Source organism: Mollisia scopiformis, assembly GCF_001500285.1.
Source record: "Mollisia scopiformis unplaced genomic scaffold LY89scaffold_14, whole genome shotgun sequence".
In the NCBI taxonomy this organism is placed as follows: domain Eukaryota; kingdom Fungi; phylum Ascomycota; class Leotiomycetes; order Helotiales; family Mollisiaceae; genus Mollisia; species Mollisia scopiformis.
Genome location: NW_017263594.1, coordinates 77,087 through 92,815, shown reverse-complemented (window position 1 = coordinate 92,815; position 15,729 = coordinate 77,087). Strand labels below are relative to the sequence as shown.

General features: G+C 47.6%; 9 protein-coding genes across 9 annotated transcripts; 3 read left to right on the top strand and 6 right to left on the bottom strand.

The window, feature by feature from the left end:
• Nucleotides 1-311: 311 nt before the first annotated feature.
• On the bottom strand, nucleotides 312-1,768 carry LY89DRAFT_719351 (uncharacterized protein). The gene is made up of 4 exons (XM_018218489.1): nucleotides 1,536-1,768; nucleotides 1,359-1,488; nucleotides 1,173-1,262; nucleotides 312-1,048 (listed from the first exon to the last, which is right to left on the bottom strand). Exons 1-4 carry the CDS (start codon nucleotides 1,615-1,617, stop codon nucleotides 535-537), a joined length of 816 nt encoding a protein of 271 aa, XP_018069978.1. The 5' UTR covers nucleotides 1,618-1,768; the 3' UTR covers nucleotides 312-534.
• A 134-nt stretch (nucleotides 1,769-1,902) lies between these two features.
• Nucleotides 1,903-5,081, top strand: LY89DRAFT_647446 (uncharacterized protein). The gene is made up of 6 exons (XM_018211959.1): nucleotides 1,903-2,374; nucleotides 2,468-3,234; nucleotides 3,354-3,674; nucleotides 3,722-3,810; nucleotides 3,864-4,189; nucleotides 4,247-5,081. Exons 1-6 carry the CDS (start codon nucleotides 2,324-2,326, stop codon nucleotides 4,925-4,927), a joined length of 2,235 nt encoding a protein of 744 aa, XP_018069977.1. The 5' UTR covers nucleotides 1,903-2,323; the 3' UTR covers nucleotides 4,928-5,081.
• On the bottom strand, nucleotides 5,072-6,480 carry LY89DRAFT_719349 (Mov34-domain-containing protein). The gene is made up of 2 exons (XM_018218488.1): nucleotides 6,260-6,480; nucleotides 5,072-6,209 (listed from the first exon to the last, which is right to left on the bottom strand). Exons 1-2 carry the CDS (start codon nucleotides 6,365-6,367, stop codon nucleotides 5,235-5,237), a joined length of 1,083 nt encoding a protein of 360 aa, XP_018069976.1. The 5' UTR covers nucleotides 6,368-6,480; the 3' UTR covers nucleotides 5,072-5,234.
• On the top strand, nucleotides 6,217-8,946 carry LY89DRAFT_89647 (U3 small nucleolar RNA-associated protein 25). Its single transcript, XM_018223500.1, has 3 exons — nucleotides 6,217-6,766; nucleotides 6,821-7,543; nucleotides 7,597-8,946. Exons 1-3 carry the CDS (start codon nucleotides 6,597-6,599, stop codon nucleotides 8,891-8,893), a joined length of 2,190 nt encoding a protein of 729 aa, XP_018069975.1. The 5' UTR covers nucleotides 6,217-6,596; the 3' UTR covers nucleotides 8,894-8,946.
• On the bottom strand, nucleotides 8,765-9,652 carry LY89DRAFT_647438 (ribosomal protein L17; the record flags this gene model as incomplete). Its single annotated transcript, XM_018211958.1, has 2 exons — nucleotides 8,765-9,367; nucleotides 9,437-9,652. 2 exons carry the CDS (start codon nucleotides 9,650-9,652, stop codon nucleotides 8,999-9,001), a joined length of 585 nt encoding a protein of 194 aa, XP_018069974.1. The 3' UTR covers nucleotides 8,765-8,998.
• Nucleotides 9,653-10,335: 683 nt separating this feature from the next.
• On the bottom strand, nucleotides 10,336-11,010 carry LY89DRAFT_89594 (uncharacterized protein). Its single transcript, XM_018223499.1, has one exon. The coding sequence runs from the start codon at nucleotides 10,797-10,799 to the stop codon at nucleotides 10,434-10,436; it is 366 nt and encodes a 121-aa protein (XP_018069973.1). The 5' UTR covers nucleotides 10,800-11,010; the 3' UTR covers nucleotides 10,336-10,433.
• LY89DRAFT_647434 (aldehyde dehydrogenase) lies at nucleotides 10,830-12,982 on the bottom strand (the record flags this gene model as incomplete). Its single annotated transcript, XM_018211957.1, has 4 exons — nucleotides 12,701-12,982; nucleotides 11,357-12,547; nucleotides 11,272-11,310; nucleotides 10,830-11,221 (listed from the first exon to the last, which is right to left on the bottom strand). The coding sequence occupies exons 2-4, from the start codon at nucleotides 12,531-12,533 to the stop codon at nucleotides 10,830-10,832; spliced, it is 1,608 nt and encodes a 535-aa protein (XP_018069972.1). The 5' UTR covers nucleotides 12,534-12,547; nucleotides 12,701-12,982.
• A 227-nt stretch (nucleotides 12,983-13,209) lies between these two features.
• LY89DRAFT_647432 (uncharacterized protein) lies at nucleotides 13,210-14,829 on the bottom strand. Its single transcript, XM_018211956.1, has 3 exons — nucleotides 14,169-14,829; nucleotides 13,831-14,120; nucleotides 13,210-13,781 (listed from the first exon to the last, which is right to left on the bottom strand). Exons 1-3 carry the CDS (start codon nucleotides 14,656-14,658, stop codon nucleotides 13,482-13,484), a joined length of 1,080 nt encoding a protein of 359 aa, XP_018069971.1. The 5' UTR covers nucleotides 14,659-14,829; the 3' UTR covers nucleotides 13,210-13,481.
• A 191-nt stretch (nucleotides 14,830-15,020) lies between these two features.
• LY89DRAFT_586905 (glycosyl transferase) lies at nucleotides 15,021-15,523 on the top strand (the record flags this gene model as incomplete). The annotated part of the gene is made up of 2 exons (XM_018209394.1): nucleotides 15,021-15,315; nucleotides 15,381-15,523. The coding sequence occupies 2 exons, from the start codon at nucleotides 15,021-15,023 to the stop codon at nucleotides 15,521-15,523; spliced, it is 438 nt and encodes a 145-aa protein (XP_018069970.1).
• Between the last annotated feature and the right edge of the window lie 206 nt (nucleotides 15,524-15,729).

The following is a 15,729-nucleotide window of genomic DNA, read 5'->3' as shown; positions in this document are numbered from 1 at the left end:
CAACTCACACAAGTAGGTGTGCTAGACACAAGAGTAAAGTGCAAATACCGTCAGTAGATCGTGAAGGGGCACACAACCCGTGGATGGTTCCAGATCCAGATTATGGCGAATCATGAACAATCTTGTACTCGCTACTTTGTGAGGTTTAGCATTGCTTCACGGATCTGGCACTATGGAAAATGTTATAGAGTGGAGAACGAGGAGCAATTGGAGGCAAGCAATCTGGACACTTCGGGATTACTTAAACCATTTCAAATTTTGGTACATGGAGGCAGCAAGAAATTATATCGTAGCACTAACAAGATATTGTTGCATCTTCAGGTCTTGCTTTGATCTTTTGGGTTGAAGCAAGCCTTATGATAATTGTAAACCAATAAATGATTACAGCCACAACTAGGAATTCTGTGATGGATGCTGATTGAGTCATAAATTGGACTCTGTCTAATCATAAAGAACAACGGTTGGTGTCGCCAAGGGGTATCTCTTCTACAATCCTTTATTATCCTACCCATCCCAATGATGCTCGCTGGTATCCTACCGACCCATGTTCATCGCCTGCGTCAATGCCAACCGCTTACTGAAGGGACTTAGACTTCTTTCATTAGGCGGTCTGTTGCTTGGGTTCGTGCTGACAGCAAAATCTCCCTTTTCTCTCTGTCGATCATTCGATAACTTGCGTCTTTCTCTGAGTGGACTTCGGCTTTCCGTCGTTCTTCGTCCTCTGGTAGGGGGGCTGGCTTGTTGATATCTTCTTCGGGTGCTGCGACTGCTCTCCCGCTCTCTAGAGCGCCGCCTCTCAGTGGAGCTATAAGAGTCCAGAGACGAATGGGAGTCTCTTCTCCTTTTCTTTTCAGAGTCAGAAAGTCTTTGACGATGTGATCGTGGTGAGCGACTGGCTGATTTTGGTTGTTGACGAGGAGACTCAGATATGCTCATAGACCTGAATTTGCTCCTGTCAGGCTCTCTCGAAGGCTTGGGAGATGGTGAACGAGACATGTTCGTAGAGATTGTCGAAACTGAAGCTGACGAAGCAGAGCGCATTCTTTTCCTAGATAAAATTAGCAGAGAATCTTATAAAAATCCAAGTTCTCATCGGGTGTAGTCGAAATCCTATTCATAGCTAAGGGCCTCCATGACTTCCTCGTTGCGCAATGTCCGGAAAGAAGACTTACGTCCGAATCTCTGGGTCCTCACTCTGTCTTTCCCTTTTTCGCCCTCGCTCTAAGTCCGCTTTTGCAAGTTGTTCATCCGCAATACCCTTTCTAGCACAGAAAAGCAATCAGCATTACTTCTTAACGCTCAAATAATCGAGATCAGGGAATAGTATTGTAGCGAAGTAAAAGATGACGGGCACATACTTCTGCAAGAGAGGAGCCTCGCTGGTCAGTTTCGGAACTAGCTTCGGGTTGAGCAATTGCTGTGTTCTTGAAGGGCGCGTTGTGTAAGGTCGGTCTTGGGAAGTGGCTTTGCACTCATAAGAATAGTGGCGTTATGAATGTCAGTCAGGTCCTCGATCCAACGAAGGATATACATATCTTTTTTGAGACATTTCTGGCACAACGTAGACGGCGAAGCTTTGGAGGGGCCAGAAGTTGGACCTCTGCTATAACGATTCATCTTGAGCAAGCACAGGAGAATGGAAAGAAGTGGAGGTATTCGCACGCAGAAGCTCTGTTAATGCAAGATTTTCGATTATGGAGTTGCTGTCGGAAGAATTGGAAGGGGTTCTGGTAGAAACGCTTTGAAATTATTCATGTTCTAATACAAGTACCTAGTAGTCAACTCTTGCCTTGCCTTGCCTTGCCTTGCCTTACAAAAATTAAGGTTACGCTAGCGCTAGCGCTAGCGCTAGCGTTGTGCAGCTCAGAATGGAAGGGGCCTTGAAATTATTTCAACGACGGACTTGCGCTGAAGAAATGGTCTGACCTCCACACGGTTCCTCCTCGATTTTACAGAAAACATATCTGTGCCGATCTCGCAGAGTCTGGAAAGGTCCAGTCAGAAGTTCAGCGACAGGAGAGGTGGTGTAAGAGCGGACGAGTTGAGTATTCCATCTTATTAGGCCCGCCCGGCACTCCAAACGGAACTCTGCGAATCTACACAATACCTCACCAAACACCCGATTCTAGTCATTCACGACAATGACCAGTCACTTCTCTTCATCGGGCGCTTTTGTTAAATTTCTTCCTTAAAAATTCTGTTTCTTCACGACGCTGAGTTCTCCCGGCCTCTCGCCTGGCTGCGATTCTCACCTTTGTCCGGTCAGGACTTTTACACTCATTTCCACTGACTTGACGGGTTCTGGACTGGACGATATACCACTATGACTACTGCGCAAATGTCCGCAGATAAGTCTAGACTGTCCTTTGCGAAGGTAAGAACTCGTACCCCTCACCACCCACAATCATACCGCTTCTCTTCTCGTTCTCTTTCCAGGATCTCGTACTGACTTCGATCTGTCCGGCAGGTAGCTGCATCTGCTGGCAAGGACAATGTTGCTCTCAGTTCATTTGCTAAAGTGGCTGCCTCTGCGCAGGCCAAGGATTTAAAGAAGGAGAACATTGCAATTCCAGGTCAGGCAGAGACATCTACTCAGCCTAATGGATTGTCGGATATACAACACACCAGCACCGACGACGGAAAGTCTAACGAGAATCTTGTCGAAGCAGTAAAGGCGCTGAGTATCAACGCTGCTCCCAGCCTTGTCGTCAATGGGTCTGGAATAGTTAGGAACAAGTCTGAGGGACCTGATGATGAGTCTGGATCCGATCTGGGTACAAGACCTCCGAGCTTCACTTCTGGCACCACGTTTGCGTTGGATGAAAAGGAATCACTTCGCCCCGATGATAGTGCATCTGTCAAAGCAGCCGAAGATGACGACACCTTTTCTGGACGAGGATCTATTGTGGCTGGATCTAGAATAGGCAGTGAGGCTGCTGCTCGTGCTTATCGTGCACAATTCTACGACGCTCCTGATCGACGGAACATGCAGAATATCCATGAGCGTCAAAGCCAGGGAGTGAGTACACCTCAGAGTGGCTCATCTGGACAGCAAACAACAGACGATGGCAAGTCCAAGCCACTCATTGGAACACCAGGAGTGCCGGATGCCTTCAATCTATTCTACCGACAAACACCTGACGAAAAGCTCCTCGAGGCACTGGAGTCACCAAAAGACCGGATTTTCCTGCTTCGCCTGGAACAGGACGTGATTGAGTTTGTCAAATCCAGCAAGTAAGTGATTTTCTGTGGCATTCTTAATATAAAACTCTGCACAAGTCTTGGAAACGCTTTACGACTGCTCTCCCTTTGCTGGCCGTCCATATTGCCTGGAATATGCTAACCAGCAACAGGGAGCCTTTCATTGATCTTCCCCCATGTAATTCATTCTGCAGAATGCTCACCCACAAGCTCGCGGACTACTATCATATGACACATCAGGTCGATGCTATAGCTGGTGCTGTTCGCATTTTTCGAACTCCTTTCTGTAGATTGCCGCCTTCATTGACTAGTATCTCAAATCCTCCCACATCGGGTAACACTCCACCACCTACTATGCCAGCGATGAAAATCATGCGCAGAGGTGGTGACGGAGACACCGGACCGAGTCCGTCAAAGGCTACTTCTGAAACAGGAAGTGACGGAAAGGATAAGTCGCTCTCCGCGAAGGAGAAGTATGTCACATTTCTGTTCTTAGAGACACTGTATTGACTATGGTCAGACTATCCCGAGAGGAACGAGAAGCGGCGTATAACAAAGCCAGAGAGCGGATCTTTGGTAAAGATGATAAGGCGGGAGATGTAACTCCAGGTAAGCCTGAAATTGTCTTATGCTACTTCCTTATTTACTCATTGGCGATATAGATACCGAAGACGGAAACGAGATGTCCAGATCGAGTTCCGTCTCAACAAAAGACAGAACTAGCCAAAACAAAAGAGCCAAGCCTGCTAAGCAACGACGAGACGACTCTGAAAATTTTGATGTTAGATCTCAGTACGCACCCTACTTCCCACAACCGCAAGCTCCGACATGGGTTCCGACACAACAATATGCACCAATGGGCCCTCCTCAATTCAGTGGTGGTACTGCACAGCCCAGCTATCAAAATCCTATGCAGCCTCACTTTGGTCCTCAGCAATTCAACCCAGGAGTGATGACGGGTGTTAATATGCAGTACAACCCTCCCCAAGTATGTGACACATTTTTTCCGGCCCCATTTAGTGCTTCCATTGACAACTTTCGGTAGCAATATCCACCACAGGGTCAACAACGCTTTCAACAGCCCCATAGTGCTCCAATCAGTGGTTTCGCCTCGCCCGTCCAATCACCACCGCCTGCTCCACAACAGTGGCCACAACCTCTCTATCAAAGCCCATATCAGCAATCTCAAACAGCTATGGTCCGTGGGCCTCCCAATTCGATCCCATATGCGTTTGGTCAATTGCCAAGTACTGCCAATCCAGCAGACCCAAAAAGCCAACATCCAATCCCAGGAAGTTTTAACCGCCATGCATTCAACCCGAAGACACAGTCATTCGTTCCTGGCAGTTCAGGCCTTCCGGTCCCGCAGCCCATGTCTCATCATGGATCTCCTCACCATGGTTCCCCGCATCACGGTTCTCCTCATCTCCCTTATAACGCCTTCGCTACTCCTCAACAACAATTTGGCAATGGAATGGGCTACAACATGGCACGTCAAGGCTCTAATAACTCACTGCCGTCGTACCATGCATCTCCTCACATGGCTCAACGTCCAATGATGCATCAAGGTATGCCTCAAAACCTCCCCCAAGGCATGTCTCACTCGCAAGGTATGCCCCAAGGTGTGAGCCAAGTGATGCCAATGGCGATGTCACACATTGGAAATCATCTTCCCAACTATGGTAATCCCTCGACACTTCCCCCTAAGCCACCTACTGGAGTTTGAAGGCGTACCCTTTTATGTTTTTATCAGAAAGTGGCGTATGGTAGGAGCATTGGCGGAGTTAGCGGGACTTGCGGCATAAAGTGGCACTTTAGTACCAGGTTTACAACATTGAGCTGATAGACCACAAATACAATATTCAGAATGATGTGATTTTAATGTTGGAAGACCATGTTTGTGTGAAGAACGGTATTCTATGCGAAAGGCTCCCGAGCCAACCCCAACGCCAATTTTTCCATTCCTGTACAATGCGAAGAAATGCACAGCTGAGTCAGTCAAAACGAAAAACTATTTTCAGTCATGACTATCATTACTCAGCAGGCTCTCTTGGTTCCCTAGGTTCTCGTCCCCCTCCACCCCGTCCGCCACCACCACGCTTGCCACCTCTCTGTCCTCCACGCTGTCCTTTGTCTCCTCCACCTTCTCCACCTCCAGTTGCTGCTAAAGCGTCCGAGCCTCCCATAGTAAGCGTAGCGGTTGCTAGTCGTTGAGATAGATCGATCTGGGTGCGGATTGTATTTGCAAGATACGAGACCACAAGCACATCTTGGATATGATTGTTAAAGTCACGCTCAATGTCTTGAGCATCGACTTTTGGCGCCAATGATAGAGCATTCATGAGGAACTGTCCCAATGCATTGGACGGCTCTCGTTCTTCGTCTAGAACCGAGCTGACATACTCTGACACCCGTTCGAGAAGGTCAATTGACTGATCCACTGCTCTTTCCAACCCCTCGATATCCGAGACTACCGGTGCTGCACGATTCTCACTGTCCTTCGCACCTGAAATTAACTCAAGACCGCTCTTCTCAGCTTCGCCATATCGGATCTCGTAAGGGACTGGTATGAAGAGACAACTTTCTGCTGCACGCTCGGCGTTGACCCCGACGGGAGCACTGATATATGCTTTCGCGTCGATCTCCTTTCCAGCTTCAGTAGAGACGGTCAAATGCACAGCGGGGTGAGGGAAGGTTCCTGTCTCTGGGCTGGCGAAGAAGTTCTGGATCAAGGCACTGAAGCTGTTGAGCTCAAGGCTTGTGGTGTACCATCCCAGCAACACCTCTCGGGGGTTGGCTTTTAGTTGTAATGCCAGCATATTCTTCTGGTACTCAACATCGACCTCGACTTGATCCTCGTTCTCGGTATGTGGGATTGCAAAGCAATTTCGTACTTCCACCTCCATGCCATCCTCAGAGCGGATACCTAAAAGAGCTCCAATCACTCGTGTTGATTGGGTATCCCTGATATCGCGTCGTATCGCATGATCGAGGATCGAGAAGACAGCCTATGCATTGTAAGGTCGGATACTCATTAACGGGTGAAGGTTGAACGTACTTGTGGTTGAAGTATAACATTTAGAGGGGCTGTAGTAGGCTGAACTCCAATGACTGCTGGCGCAAGAGGTCGCGCTAGGTGCAGAAACGATTCAGTACTGACCGCCATGCCGGGCGAATTTATGGTCAGGTCTGAAAGAGTCGTAGAAAACTTGAAGGTGTCGGCGCTGAGATCAAAATTTCACCCCTCTTTGTCGTTAGACGCGAACATTAAAGATTGTGGGAAACGCTCGCTTCCATCGATAAGAGAATCTCTTAGCGCGGTTTGACGATAAGGATTTATTGCGATAAATTTTGTGCCACCTGCAACTTTGTCGCATTCACGACTTCTTACGCAAATGGCTTTCTATGGACCCAGAGGAGGCTCTCGAGGACGGGGCTTTAGTTCTACAGGGTTTCGAGGTCGAGGAGGAGCCAGAGATAGCAGGGTTCGAGGACGAAGCGGATTCAGAGGGGGACCAGGTAAACCAATATTTGACTGTGCGAGAATTGCACAGCAGAAAGAGGTGTAAGTAGATTTGAACGCTCTGTGCAATTCCATTGTACTGATCCATCTTGATAGGGAAGAGAACAACGCCCAATCTGGAGAGGAATCCTCACTCGAAGAAGAGCAGGACTTGGAACTTGACGATGAATCTATTATCGATGAAGACGAGGAGTCTCTACCGGCTGTACGTTCTTATGCTGCTCTCATGCAAAGTTTGTTCTCGGAATCTGGACCACAGTCCAAGAAGCGGAAGTTGGATCACCCTTCGGACGTTATTACGGAAAGGAGGAACAGTGCGAATGACCAGGAGGTTAATGATTTAGCCGCTGAAGATGCAGACGATGTCGAAGAAGCTGAAGAAGGCCCGGAGACAGCTACGGATGGTCTACTGGAAGAGGTTGCCGAGGATTCTGAGGATGCTTCTGATCCTTTTGAGGCGCATTTTGCAGATCCAGACAACAACATACTGGGCCAGAAGCTGAAATCTATTCAGCAAGACCAGTGGTCAACTCAAAAGGTACTATTTCAGAAAGTTGGAAAGGCATTCTTCAGCTTTCCTCGACAAGATATTATCCAGGATGTCTCTCCCAACGAAATCCCCGACTCGAGCCAATTGAGATTGAAGCAAAAGTTGGCCACCGCGGTATCGAAGTGCAGACCGTGTTTCGATATGCTCGAGAGACACTTAGCCCCTCTTCTATTCAACTATCAAGATGTACTACACTGTGAGCGGAAAACAAGCAATTCGGAGAGTTTGAGACGATTGACTTGCTTGCACGCTGTCAACCACATCTTCAAGTAAGCGCCCCACTCTACAACTTCCGGTTTTCAAGACACTTACCACTGCTCAGGACCCGTGATCGTGTCATCAAGAATAATTCACGGCTTGCAAAAGAAGACAATGACGATCTAAGTCTACAAGACCAAGGCTTTACACGACCAAAGGTCTTGATGATTCTTCCTACTCGGGATTCTTGTGTGAGAATGGTTAGCATGATAACGACACTATGCGAACCAGAGCAGCAGGAAAACCGCAAGAGATTCGACGACTCCTACGTGGAAAAGGAAGAGAAGTTCTCTGTTGACAAGCCAGACGACTTCCGGGAACTCTTCGGAGGCAACGATGACGATATGTTCAGATTGGGGCTGAAGTTTACTCGCAAGACTATCAAGTACTTCTCTCAATTTTACAATTCAGACATCATATTAGCCAGCCCACTTGGTCTACGCATGGCTCTGGATGGAAAAGACGAGCAAAAGGGAGACAGTGACTTCCTAAGCTCGATCGAGATTGTCGTTGTTGACCAAGTTGATGCACTTCTGATGCAAAATTGGGAACATATGGAGTATATTTTTGAGCATCTCAACTTACAGCCGAAAGAGGCCCACGGCTGTGATTTCAGTCGTGTGCGGCCCTGGTATCTGGACAACAATGCGAAATACTTTCGTCAGACTATCGCCCTGACAGCTTTCAATACTCCTGAGATCAATACGATGTTCTATAATCAGTCGAAGAACTGGGCTGGTAAAGTCAAGATCAACGCATTTTACCCAGGCACAATACAAGAATTGGGCCTCAAGGTCAAGCAGACCTTTTCTCGACTTGATGTCGCATCATTTGCTGAAGATCCAGATGCTCGATTTACTTACTTCACCACGGCTATTGTCCCTGCCTTGACTCGTCGTTCTAAGGATAGCGCTGGGACACTTGTCTTCATACCCTCGTACCTAGACTTTGTTCGAGTAAGAAACTACTTTTCCACCTCAACTTCTACTACTAGCTTGTCCTTTGGTAGCATTTCTGAGTACAGCTCTGTACCAGATGTGGCTAGAGCACGCTCCCATTTCCTCAGTGGCAGGCATAGTGTCCTGCTATATACTGAACGAGCCCATCATTTTCGCCGTTATCAATTACGCGGGGTGCGGAAGGTTATCATGTATGGACTCCCTGATAATCCAATATTCTACAAGGAGATGGTGGGTGGTTATCTTGGAAAAAGCATACAGGAAGGAAAGTTGGAGCCAGGAGAGGGGAGTGTGAGAGCAGTCTTTTCAAAATGGGATGTTTTGAAGCTAGAGAGAATTGCTGGTACTGAAAGAGTCGGGAAGATGGTCAGGGAGAAGGGTGATACTTTTGATTTTGTGTAAAGTACCTGAAATCTCGCCCGGAAAATTTCACAATCTTGTAAATGCCTACCAATGCAATGATGTACACCAAGAATGTGCTCCCTATCCTTACAATATTCATATATTCTACACATCGCCTCCCCACCGCCTCTCATCAGTCGAGGCGTTACTCCTATCCCCGACTTTCAAGTTACTCAACTTCGCAACCATACTCTCTAAGTCTTTCTCGCCATCAGGTCTGTATCGAGTCACCTTCTCCACATTCCTGTCAGTCATCTCCGTGGATTCCTGGCCCTCTGCTCGATCCTTCGCTATCGTTCTCGCGGTCATCGCAAATCTCATATCCTTCGGTCCATCCACTAGCTCTAGAATCGCAGAAGGTGCCTGATCTGGCTTCAAAGATTCGACTCGTAGAACTCGTGTATAACCGCCGGGTCTATCTGCATATCGTTCTCGTAAAGGTCCGAAAAGCTTGGGAACGAGATCGTGAGGTTTCTACAGTGCCAATTGTCAGCAGGGTGGTCGCAATATAGCTCTCGGACCTCGAGCCTGAGCGAAGCATACATAGAATATACCCAATGCTTTCCTCCTGCTAGCTTCCGTATTCTTCTTGCCCAGCGTTACCAGCTTCTCAGCAAGTCGCTGAGCTTCCTTGGCCTTGTGCCATGTTGTGGATATCGATTCGTGTTCGAAGAGACTGGTGACCAGATTTCGGAGGAGAGCTTGGCGATGAGATGATTTACGGCTCAAATGACGGTAGCGCATATGACTACCTGCCATTGTAATTGAGGTATGGTGTGGATCGATACTCTTCGCATGTCGGTGGTAGTCAAAATTCAAAGATTACTGCATGGTTGATTGTCCGAGCTTTTGCCGGTGGCTCGCTTCTTGCCTGAGCTTTCCCCTATTCTGTCACCACTATGCTGTGACCTGCCTGTCTAAATTTTGTGATAATTGCTTTCTCACATTTGCTATTTTCAACGTAAAACTTGCTTGATTTACCTATCGAATTTCACAAAATTATGGTTGAAAACACTGCTCGTAGGCGAGCTTCGATATCACCACCTAATGTTACATCTGTTTTCCATTCCCTTGCATTATCTACATCATTCTTAACCACGTTATATCACACCAGCTACGGATAAGCTATGTACACAACCGTTCATCTGCTACTTCTCCCTCTGCAGTATGCTTCAATCGGGCGAAATGGAGCGAGAGGCTGTTAGTAGAGTAAAGTTGGCAGACTCGAGATCAATAAATAATATAAAATTATTCCCTCAACAACAGCATGTCCTCATCACTATATTCAGTATCTGCTCTCCTAGTAGATTCATCAGGATGGAGAAGGCTCTCTTCCGAGTCTGATGCATGGCCTGGATAGAAAAAGGGCCAGGCTGGCACTTCCGTCCACACAGAGTCTTGCGCCTTAGTATGTGTCGCCTACCCACCCAAGGCAAGACATTTCTAGTGTATGGTGCATGACATGACCTTCTTCCCGTTGTGATTCTATGAAGAGAAGTGGATGTTCAGATATTCGCCAGATGACACGAATCTCTCTGAGCTAATGCAGCGCTACATTCTTGAGTGCTGACTTCATACTCGTGCTGTTTAATCTCTTACCATATTTGCCGACGACTTCAAGAACTTTCTCCGAGGAGCGGAAAGCGAGCCTATATTGAGACGCAGCGAGGCGCACGAAAGCCAAATTGGTGAAGAAGAAATGTGGTGCTGTTATCAAGATGACAACTCCGAGGATATCGATAAGAAATGCGATGTGCAACAAACACAAACAGGCCTGATTAGAAGATAAGCACAAGATGACAACTCGTTTCTGATACCTTTGATTGCCATTTGAGTCGAACAGGCAGTGGCCATTGTGTTTAGAATACATAGTCTCTTTTTGCAAACTTCCCTTCCCTGACAACATATAATCCAACAAGGCCGCACTATGCAGCAATCATCGCAACCAAGAAGGCAAACCATTATTTCCCTGCCATCGCTTAGCACCTACCGCAATCAAAGCAACAAAAGCCCATCGAAAAATAGCACCCTTTAGACTCTCACCTCCAAGGGAGAACACAAGTCCCAGCCAGTAACCAACGCCCTTGATCTCACGACCCTCTCTATCGAAGTTGGGCTTCACCTCACTCATCTGTCTGAACTTCTTGAGCTTGCCATCGTAAGGAGGGTAACGAACATCGAGCATCTTCTCCATCCAGCCAGGGGTCTGTACTACAGACCGGCGATGAGTGAATGTATCAAATGAGGCCTTGCCTCTGTAAGCACCTTGACCAGAGTCTCCGATACCGCCGAAGGCAAGAGTCGGAATCGAACCGTGAAAGAACGCGTCTACAGGGAAGTTAGCAAAAGGGAGCAATGGGAGTGTGGGAATCCTTGACCATTGACGGTTGCTCCTCCGCTTGTAACTTCGTTAAGGACTAAAGAATGTCAGTAAGGGACTCTACGAAATTATTTCGATCTTACTTTTGGTCGTCTCTGCTTTGTTACCAAATGGATATAGACCCAAGGGTGTAGAATGGACAGCATTGGCATTACGAATAGCCTCTTCAACACTGTCGACTGCCAAAAGAGGCATCAGAGGTCCGAAGGACTCGTCCACAATCATTGAGTCCTTGATATCCTCGACTTGAACAATAGTCAATTCAATGAAATTTTCCGCTTCGTCCATCTCTCCCCCAACTAAAATCTTGCCGCGGGTTTCATCAAGCATCTTTTTTATTCTGTGAAAATGTCTGTTGTTCACTATTCTAGCATAGTCAGGGCTGGCCTTTTGTCCTTTGGGAAAGAATTCCTTCATAGTAATCTTAATCTGCTCGATGAAAGCTGGGAGTATGTCTCGTTCGACCATAATATAGTTTTGACTGATGCATACTTGGCCAGCATTGTGGAACTTGCCCCACAGAAGACGTCGAGCTGCAAGACGTGGGTCCGCGTGCTTTGTGACTATAGCAGGATTCCGACCACCTAGCTCAAGACAGACGGGTGTCAGAGTCTCGGCAGCTTTCTTTGCAATGATGGTGCCGACGCTTGCGCTGCCGGTATAGAAGATCTTATCCCACTTCTCGTTGAGTAGTGCACTCGTTTCCGGCACGCCACCATTGGCACAGGCGTAAGCATTTGGATCGAGGTAGGTTTCAACAATCCTCTTCATAACCATAGCTGACGCGGGAGATACCTCTGATGGTTTCAGAACAGCAGTGCAGCCTGCGGCGATGGCACCAATCAGTGGACCTATAGACAGCTGTACTGGAAAGTTATAGGCGCCAATAATGAGGACCGTTCCAAGAGGTTCCTTTCGGATTTTAGGATTCAACAGAGAGTTGGTGAGTGGAATATCTGGAGCGGATTCGTCTTTCATCCATTTGGCTAAGTTCTTGGTTACGAACATAATGTCGTTCTTGCACCAGTCGATTTCCGAAATATAGGTTTCGAAAGACGGTTTGCCAATGTCCTTCTTGCAGGCTTCGACGAGAGCATCAGAATTATCAACAATACCCCAATATAGCTTCCGAAGCTGGAGCAGTCTGTACGCGATAGGTTTCGTCTTTTGGGATTGAAAAGTCGTTCTGCAGAGGTTCACAGTGCTAGGGATCGAATCGATGGGAGTCGCCTCGAAAGGCTCGAGTTTGGTTGAGGCCATTTTAAATAGTGATTCTGCAAAACAGATTGTTAGCAAAGTTTAGAAGGGTATTGGATGTCGAGAAGGCTTCTAGTTGTCACAGGAAAGGGGGAGGTAAATATCGATTGAATCCATGTTTTATTGCCGAAACAGCGACATGTGAAGTAATACGTAGCGGGATTACTTGCCTGTTTTTGAACAGTCCAGCCTTCGCAGCTGTGGAAGAAATACGGTAGTTCTCGACTGTTTTGTTGCGAAAGCTCCAATCCTGTACCATTCACAAGCTAGAATCCCAGGAGCTACTCCAAGTTTGCTCACAGAACCTCGGAAAAAACTTAGGAAGAGCTATCGGTTAAACTGAGATCGCAACTCTGCAACTGTGTTTCCGTCGTAAAGATAACAACAGAAAGGAAACGGGGGATTTGAGTAATTATCAGCAGTGAGGAGGTGAGGTGAGATGGGGTTCGTGTTGAGGGGCATTATTGGCCAATGGAACCGGCCGGCCGAGGTTGCAAGATGTGATGAAACCGTGCAGATCAATGTTCACCCTTCGCATGTGGAGACCGCCGCTCGAAGACGCACCAAGGCTACTGTAAATGAACGTGGACACGAACAGTTCGTCTGATAATGGTAGCTTGCTACAACATGATCCTTTATATTTTATATGAAGTTAAGAATAAGGCAAGTAGAATGTAGAACGTCATATATATTAACCCCAGCTCATTGATGACCGAGGCCTTCAGACATTGGTCGATTGGATGAGAGCACAGTGAACATTCCTCGATGGTATGACCGTGAGAAAGACAATTCAAAGTCGTAGGAGCATGAAATTATGTCTGGTCTAAATACTTGATCAAAATGCAAGCTCTAAGCCAATGGTGGAAGCCAGATGCTTGTCTATGTTCGTGTCTATTGGTACTTGTACACATGATAGATTACACGGTATCTTACAAAATGATCATCTGCTCACTACCTTCGGACAGCCACTCTCTTACCCTTGGGCTTCAAATCACCAACCATGAGTAATTCAGGCATAACCTGCCTCGCGGCAGCCGCTTTACTTAGTCCTTCTTCGATTTGCAACCTTCCATCTACGATTTGACCAACAAGCTCTTTCTGCTGGTCTTTCATGGCAGCTCGGCGTCTGTATTGTTGCAGTTCCTCTCTGCGCTCAGCTGTTAACAGCCATTCTTCAGGAAATTTTGGTTTCGGTTTGAAATGATGGTGCCGAGTATCCAGTGGCACGTCTTCAAATGTGTCTTTAGGGTCCTATTTCAGGTCAGCGTGAGTCTTGTTGAATTTACATGAGAAGTAATACCCTTGCTTCTGCCAGAAGAGAATCAACCACATCGCCCAGGTACCGCTTGTTTTGGGCTTGTGTTTCGAACATCTCACAATTCATCTTCACGATGTCCGTCTCTGGATTGTACCTGACACCCGCCAATTTCTTAAGCTTCTCCCTCTGGAGCCCGGTCAGGTTCGGCATGTCTGCAGGAGAGAACTCGAGCACGACTTTCTTTTCGGCAGGATGCTGTTCGCCCATATAACTGCTATATCTGAATCTCAGGGGCATGTTTGCTGTGGGCGGTTGGAAAGGTTTCGCAAGTTCTGGTCGATTCTGTCAATACAATACTTGAAGGTAGGAGGACTGCCTACTGGATAATAATGGCAATTCCCAAGCGGCCAATCTTGCATAGTGTCTGATCTCTCGATGCTGTTCCAACTCGCCATGCGCCAGGGCGTTGATATCGTCATCGTCATCTTCCAGCGTATCTTCGTATTCCCAAGGGTCGGGATCTCCTACATTCATGAAGGTTTGCTTCAGTTTCCCTGCCCTTGGTGGTAGCGATGCTATGGGAAATCTGGTTCGGGCCCTTTGACTGATAGGATCCCAAGCATTGTCGGACGGATCCTTCGTAAGACCATCAAGCTCTTTCTCAAGTGCGATGACTTCTTTGGCAAGTGGATGGTTCGACTTCTCCAACTTCGCAGCAACACGTTTGGACCGAGTCCTCTTGGATCGACTCGCCGTCGTTGAGAAAGACCTTTCGAGTCCAATTGTTTTCGTCACAAACTGGTTGGCAGTCGAGTTACAACTACAACCCTTGGCTGCAAGTCGTATGCTGCACCGTACAGCAGTTGCCATAGCTGTTGAGTCGATGCCCAAAGGACCTCCAGAAGATAGGTATAAGTTTTTGTCAAAGTACGCTAAGCCTCATTGACAAACATAGCCAGGACAGGCTAGTTTGAATCAAGCGTGTCACGAGCTAGACCAAAAGAGTTAGCCTTGCTTTAGTGCGGTCTTTTGGCCACACCTCGTTTCTTCTCCGCCGACGTCAACCGTATCAACATTGATCCGTTCCGTGACACCATCGATAAGAAAGATCGAACAAAGTCGCGAACATGTTGGGGTATCTTCGCTTGCCGCAGCCCCAAGGAGAGGTCAAAGAAGAGACGAACCTCTCCGAGACAGAAGAACAAGAACACCAAAAGACGAACGATATCATCATGAGCAAAGTCTGCTTTGTCACTACAGGTGCGACAGCCGAGTTCTCTGAGCTGATCGCAGCTGTCCTGGATCCGCAATGTCTGCAGCTCCTTAAGAAAGAAGGCTTTACTACGCTGAACATCCAGTGTGGTGAGACATTCAAGAACGTCGAGTCGATGAAGCCAGCCGACACCCAAGGTTTGGCAATCCATGCTTTTGATTTCAAGCCGGATCTGCATAGGGACATGCGAGAGTGCCAAGCACTCGAAGGACCTGGTTGTTCGAGGAAGCAGGGCTTGATCATCTTGCACGCAGGTACGTCCGCACCCGCATCGCAGATGCAATACAGTACTTCCTTCCAGGGCTGACTGGACTACCAGGCGCCGGTACGGTCATGGATGCTATGAGATTGGGTCTTAACATGATCGTCGTTCCTAACCCTTCTCTACTGGACAATCATCAGGACGAGCTGGCCGAAGAGTTGCACATGCAGAATTATGCTACTGCAGCCTCAGTCCAGTAAGTCTGCTCTGTTTTGGTTTTGGATCCTTATTACTCCGTCACACTTACCACAGCACCTTGGGGATCATATTGAAGGACCTCTCAACTAATTGCGCTACAGCGAGCTGACTAAGGGCATTCGTCGTGCTTGTGCGTGGCAAGCTAAGCCGTGGGCTCCCCCAACCTGCCAACTGAAGACTTTCGTCGACGAGGTCCTTGGGTACAATG

Bases quoted from the DNA above. Each gene is read 5' to 3' on its own strand.
- LY89DRAFT_719349 (XM_018218488.1), bottom strand. From the start codon at position 6,367: ATGGCGGTCAGTACTGAATCGTTTCTGCACCTAGCGCGACCTCTTGCG. The intron at 6,210-6,259 runs GTACGTTCAACC...TACAATGCATAG, and splicing joins ATGTTATACTTCAACCACAA to GCTGTCTTCTCGATCCTCGA.
- LY89DRAFT_89647 (XM_018223500.1), top strand. From the start codon at position 6,597: ATGGCTTTCTATGGACCCAGAGGAGGCTCTCGAGGACGGGGCTTTAGT. The intron at 6,767-6,820 runs GTAAGTAGATTT...CCATCTTGATAG, and splicing joins ATTGCACAGCAGAAAGAGGT to GGAAGAGAACAACGCCCAAT. The intron at 7,544-7,596 runs GTAAGCGCCCCA...ACCACTGCTCAG, and splicing joins GCTGTCAACCACATCTTCAA to GACCCGTGATCGTGTCATCA.
- LY89DRAFT_719351 (XM_018218489.1), bottom strand. From the start codon at position 1,617: ATGAATCGTTATAGCAGAGGTCCAACTTCTGGCCCCTCCAAAGCTTCG. The intron at 1,263-1,358 runs GTATGTGCCCGT...TTTCTGTGCTAG, and splicing joins GAGGCTCCTCTCTTGCAGAA to AAAGGGTATTGCGGATGAAC. The intron at 1,049-1,172 runs GTAAGTCTTCTT...AATTTTATCTAG, and splicing joins GAGGACCCAGAGATTCGGAC to GAAAAGAATGCGCTCTGCTT.
- LY89DRAFT_89594 (XM_018223499.1), bottom strand. From the start codon at position 10,799: ATGTTGTCAGGGAAGGGAAGTTTGCAAAAAGAGACTATGTATTCTAAA.
- LY89DRAFT_647446 (XM_018211959.1), top strand. From the start codon at position 2,324: ATGACTACTGCGCAAATGTCCGCAGATAAGTCTAGACTGTCCTTTGCG. The intron at 2,375-2,467 runs GTAAGAACTCGT...TCTGTCCGGCAG, and splicing joins CTAGACTGTCCTTTGCGAAG to GTAGCTGCATCTGCTGGCAA. The intron at 3,811-3,863 runs GTAAGCCTGAAA...TTGGCGATATAG, and splicing joins GGCGGGAGATGTAACTCCAG to ATACCGAAGACGGAAACGAG.
- LY89DRAFT_647432 (XM_018211956.1), bottom strand. From the start codon at position 14,658: ATGGCAACTGCTGTACGGTGCAGCATACGACTTGCAGCCAAGGGTTGT. The intron at 14,121-14,168 runs GTAGGCAGTCCT...AGAATCGACCAG, and splicing joins GGAATTGCCATTATTATCCA to AACTTGCGAAACCTTTCCAA. The intron at 13,782-13,830 runs GTATTACTTCTC...GACCTGAAATAG, and splicing joins CTCTTCTGGCAGAAGCAAGG to GACCCTAAAGACACATTTGA.